At 43.0% G+C, this 5,561-nt stretch overlaps 1 protein-coding gene across 1 annotated transcript; it reads left to right on the forward strand.

The window, feature by feature from the left end:
- Positions 1–5,561, forward strand: LOC109711755 (probable galactinol--sucrose galactosyltransferase 6). The gene is made up of 8 exons (XM_020234962.1): positions 1–175; positions 533–895; positions 1,979–2,402; positions 3,279–3,928; positions 4,024–4,233; positions 4,316–4,450; positions 4,512–4,821; positions 4,974–5,561. The coding sequence occupies exons 1-8, from the start codon at positions 69–71 to the stop codon at positions 5,349–5,351; spliced, it is 2,577 nt and encodes an 858-aa protein (XP_020090551.1). The 5' UTR covers positions 1–68; the 3' UTR covers positions 5,352–5,561.

Here is a 5,561-nt window from a genome sequence, read left to right on the forward strand (position 1 = left end):
CCCCAATCAAGTGAGAGAGAGAGAGAAAGTAGGAAGAGAAGAGAGAGAGAGAGAGAAAGAGAGGGATCATGAGGAGCTTCACTATAATAGCTCCTCGCCTCTCCTCTCTCCTCTCTATATATACCCCCTCCCCTCCGCATCCTCCTCAGCTCTCCTTTCTATCCTCCTCTCTCAGGTATATGACGGTTCTTCCTGCAGTTAGTTTGTTTTTCAATATATTTTTTAATAAAAAAAATTCAAATATCATCTGTTTAGTTTCGTATTCTTCTATTTTAATATCTTATAATTTAAAATATATCACTTTTAATTTATTTTTATTTTAAAAATAAAAAATATTAAAGTGAATATTCGATGATAAACTATAAATAGAGTATCTGAAGTTTTTTTTGTATATAATTTAACGAAAAGGTAACGGAGAGATCGACGAAAAGAAAAAAATAAAATACCATCGAGTACTAAAGTGAAAAATTGCGAAACTGTAGGGATTGATATTGGAAGTTTACCTTATTAATGAAACGAGCCTGTGTTGCAGCTTCCGCTCATCGTCGCGAGTTTTCCGGGGGCGATTCTGCAGCACTGGTTTTGCGCAAAAGGGTGTTTCGGGATCGGCATTTGCGCCGGTAGAAGAGGAGGAGGCGGAGGCGGAGGCGGCGGCGGAGGGAGATCGAGATCGAGATCGAGATCGAGATCGAGATCGAGGGGAGATGACGATCACGCCGTCGGTGAGGATCTCGGAGGGGAAGCTGGTCGTCCGCGGCCGTCCGATCCTGTCGGGCGTCGCCGAGAATGCGGTGGCCAGCTCGGCCGCCAGCCACGGCCCCGTCGACGGCGTCTTCCTCGGCGCCGACTTCGCCCGCCCCGATTCCCGCCACCTCCTCCCTCTCGGATCTCTCAGGTGTGTATTCAGAGCGTATCCGATGTAGGTTATTCGAATCCACGATCCACTCTATTAAACTTAGATCCAGTTTATCAATGTTGCGCTTCAAATTCTGTAAAATTTTGATAACTTTAATTATACTAATATAAAGTAAGATTAGTAGTTTTTATTTCAAATTTTAGTATCATATCATTAATTTTTATGAAATTTTATTTTCACTCTTAAATTTTAAGTGTTTTCGATCATTTATCTAATGATTTAAAAAAAAAAAAAAACAGGAAACTTATTTTTTATGAATGAGAAATGATTTTTTTCTTCCCATTACTGTAAGACTCGGAACCCAAAACTTTACTGGAAAGCTAGGTAGTACGATGATGCTATCAAATTATTTTTGATATTGAATTCGAATCGATCCACACTCTTGAATTTGATCTAGCTTATTTAAAGTAGTAAAAAAAATAAATTTTATAATTTTTTGATATTATTTAGCAGGTAATCGAAAGGGGGTAAAAAATCATCAATTTTAATTGATCGTGGTGATTCATTTGCAAGTTAACCAGTGTAAATAAGTTACGCAAAATTTTGATAAATTTTTTTTTTTACTATATAGAAAGATTAATGTTTTTTATTTAAAATTTTAGTACCGTATCATCATTTTTTATAAAATTTTATTTTCAGCATTTGATTTTGATTTTTTTTATTATTAAATAAATAAAATCAAAAAATTATAAAATTTATTTTTTAGATAATTTTAATATTATAAATTAAGTCTAACGAAGTCGATCATCGATTTGGAAGTCCCAGCATATTTCTAAAATACGGAAGCTACCATATTTCTAAAAGTGCATGAGCTAAACTCCTTAATAAAACTTTATAAAATATATTGGCTAAAATATGAAAAAAAATATCTCTAAATATTCGTTTTTCACTTTTCTTTCTGTCTATATTTTATCCGTCGAGGTTCTGTCTATTCTTTATAATTTATATTTGATTATATCGAAAATGCTACTAAAAATGATAGATATATATTATCAATATATATATATATTGGTACTTATTTCAATCCCTTTTTTTTTAAAAAAAATTGATTAATTTGTGCAGCAACGTTCGATTTTTGGCGTGTTTCCGGTTCAAACTATGGTGGATGGCCCAGAAAATGGGGGATCAAGCGAGTGAGATCCCCCACGAGACACAATTCCTATTGCTGGAATCCAAATTCGGCGCCGAAGAGCCCATCTACGCCGTATTCCTCCCACTCATTGCAGGGCCCTTCAGGGCCTGCTTGCAGGGCAACTCCCAGAACCAGCTGGAGCTCTGCCTTGAGAGCGGCGACGCCGGCACGGTCGCCGCCGCCTTCTCCCACGCCCTCTTTGTTGGCGCCGCCGCGTCGGACCCCTTCGCGGCCGTGTCGGGGGCTGTCGCCGCCGTCAAGTCGCACCTCAAAACGTTCCGCCTCCGCAGCGAGAAGAAGCTCCCCGGCATCGTCGACTACTTCGGCTGGTGCACCTGGGACGCATTCTATCAGGCGAGTTTACGAAATACTATCGAATGAAGCTATATTACTTTTGATAGTAGAGAAATAGTATTTGCTATTTAGTTTTTAGCCTTTAGGTGTCTAAAGTTTAAGGGTAGTTGTTGTAGCAGTATCGATCTAAGAATTAGAAAGTTGATAGTAAATACTATTCATTTACTGTTAACATCATTCCTGATGAACTCTTCACTAACATCTACAACACTAGGTTAACGTGCACTTTTGGTCCTCAAATTTAAAGTCGCATGACACTTTGATTCTCAAACTTTAGTTTATTGTAATTTTTTACTGGAACCTTCTAAATTATTGCAATTAAGTCTTGTTACCCGATTTCGCTGATGTGGTAGTAATGTGGCATCTTAGTGATTGTTGTGTTAACGATTATAACACTGTCACATCAGTAACATAATAGTGGTCAAAACTGAAGTAGATTACGGGACATTACAATAATTTACGAAGTTTGAGTTAAAAATTCCAGTAAATTAAAATTTGAGAACCAGAGTTTCACACGTCTCAAAGTTTGATAACCAAAAGTGCAATTTAGCCAAAATTTTAGTTGGATAAAAAGTAGGATGGTATGAATGAATTTTGTACCTTTCTATAGAACATATTTATACTTTGTTAGTCAAATTTTCTTATACAATTCTTATAAATTTGTAGTCTTCGCGAATTTAATCTTGTTAAGTAATGTTTAAAAGCTTAAACTGCCGGAGAATGATATTCTAATATATAGTTATTACTCTTTAGTAGTCTCGAGACGTGAACTTGAAATGGAAGTAAATTATGATCTCCCACCATGATACCATTCTAGAAAATACGAGACAACTGTTTTTCTCTAAAAGTTTTTATTTTGTCTGAACTCATGATCAGGATGTCAACCAAGAAGGTGTCGAGGCCGGCCTCCGCAGCCTCACGGCCGGCGGTGCGCCGCCCAAGTTCGTCATCATCGACGACGGGTGGCAATCCGTCGCCGCCGACCATGGTGAGAAAACTCATCCCCTCCCCCGTCTCACCGGAATCAAAGAAAACGCCAAGTTCCAGAACAAAGAAGATCCTTCCGCCGGCATCGAATCGATCGTCCGGACGGCGAAGGAGCTCTACGGCCTAAAGTACGTCTACGTGTGGCATGCGATCACCGGATACTGGGGCGGCGTCAGGCCGGGTGCCGAGGGGATGGAGGAGTATGGATCCGAAATGCAGTACCCAAAGATCTCCCCCGGTGTCGCCGAGAACGAGCCATCGATGGCGACCGACGTGTTGACGACGCAGGGGCTAGGGTTGGTGAACCCCAAGAGTGTGTTCCAGTTCTACAACGAGCTCCACGCCTATTTAGCGTCGGCGGGGATCGACGGTGTCAAGGTCGACGTGCAGTGCATTTTGGAGACGCTCGGAGGCGGCCTCGGGGGCCGGGTGCAGCTCACGCGGCACTATCACCACGCTCTCGACGCGTCGGTCACGAAGAACTTCCCTGACAACGGGATCATAGCTTGCATGAGCCATAACACCGACGCGCTCTACTGGTATTGCACATTTCAGTAAAGAAACTTTCTCTTCCGAACAAAATGCTTGCTTTGTTTGATTGTGATTGTGTTTCGTCTGCGGTAAAATTTCGCAGCGCGAAGCAGACGGCGGTGGTGCGAGCGTCGGACGACTTCTTCCCGCGAGACCCGGTATCTCACACTATTCACATAGCATCAGTGGCTTACAACAGTGTTTTCCTCGGTGAGTTCATGCTTCCTGATTGGGACATGTTCCACTCTCTCCACCCCGCCGCCGAATACCACGCGTCGGCGCGAGCGATAAGCGGCGGGCCTATCTATGTTAGGTAGTTTTCGGATCTTCTGTTCAAGTACAAAATCTTATCTTTGTGTATCTGACATGTGTTTGTTGAACTTCTGATGTTGCAGTGATGCCCCCGGAAAGCACAATTTCGAGCTTCTGAGAAAGCTAGTGCTGCCCGACGGTTCCATTCTTCGCGCGCAGTTGCCCGGCCGTCCGACTCGCGATTGCCTCTTCACCGATCCGGCTCGTGACGGCATTAGGTAAAGTTACAGCAATTCCTCCATTTGATGTCTATGATGTGCTGACATGTTGATCATGCAGCTTGCTGAAGATCTGGAACATGAACAAATTCGCCGGCGTCGTCGGGGTCTACAACTGCCAAGGTGCGGCGTGGAGCTCAACCGAGAAGAAGAACGTGTTCCACCACACGGGAGCGGAGGCTCTGACCGGCGTGGTCAGAGGAAACGACGTCCATCTAATCGCCGAAGCCGCTGCCGACCCCGATTGGAAGGGCGACTGCGCCGTCTACAGCCACCGCAGCGGCGACCTCGTCGTCCTTCCACCCGAGGCGGCATTGCCCGTCTCCTTAAAGGTCTTAGAGCACGACATATTCACAGTTTCCCCGATCAAGGTTTGTACAATTCTCCGATACCTTTTTCAGGAAATAGATTGTCAGAATTGAAACTCTGACGACGTCAACTGACGCACATCGAGGACTGAAAATTGTCGATTGGTAAAGCAGAACATTCACATTTATGCATTGCTGTCGAACATTTCGTGCAGGAACTGGCGCCAGGATTTCGATTCGCGCCGCTAGGGCTAATCGACATGTTCAATGCTGGCGGGGCAGTGGAAGGCCTCACATACCATATTCTGAATGGAATCAGATTGTTGGAGCTCGATTCGAGCTTCGTGGGCGCTGCAGTAAACGGCGATTCGACGCATTCATCAGAGATCAGCAGGATTGAATCGGTCGGTATTGTTTGCATTGAAGTGAGGGGCTGCGGGAGGTTCGGCGCGTACTCATCGGTTAGGCCGAGGAAATGCACGGTGGGCTCGGTCGAAGTCGAGTTCTCTTACGATTCAGCGTCAGGTTTACTGGTGCTGCAGTTAGATAGCATGCCAAAGGAAAGAGTTCACAAAGTAGTGGTTGAATTGTAGGTTTATAATTATTTTTGTTGTTGTTGTTGTTGTTGTTGTTGTTGTTGTTATTTGTTATTTGCAATTGTAGGCAGGTAGGTGTACATGTCATTGGATTGGCATGGGAAAGAAAGGGTTGGGTGATTTGTTCAGGGGTTAATTGTTGTTGTATGATAAGTTGTTACCTCCATTCTTATTGATTAATCAATTGAGATTGGATATTTATATATA

Source organism: Ananas comosus, linkage group 6, assembly GCF_001540865.1.
Source record: "Ananas comosus cultivar F153 linkage group 6, ASM154086v1, whole genome shotgun sequence".
NCBI classification, from domain to species: domain Eukaryota; kingdom Viridiplantae; phylum Streptophyta; class Magnoliopsida; order Poales; family Bromeliaceae; genus Ananas; species Ananas comosus.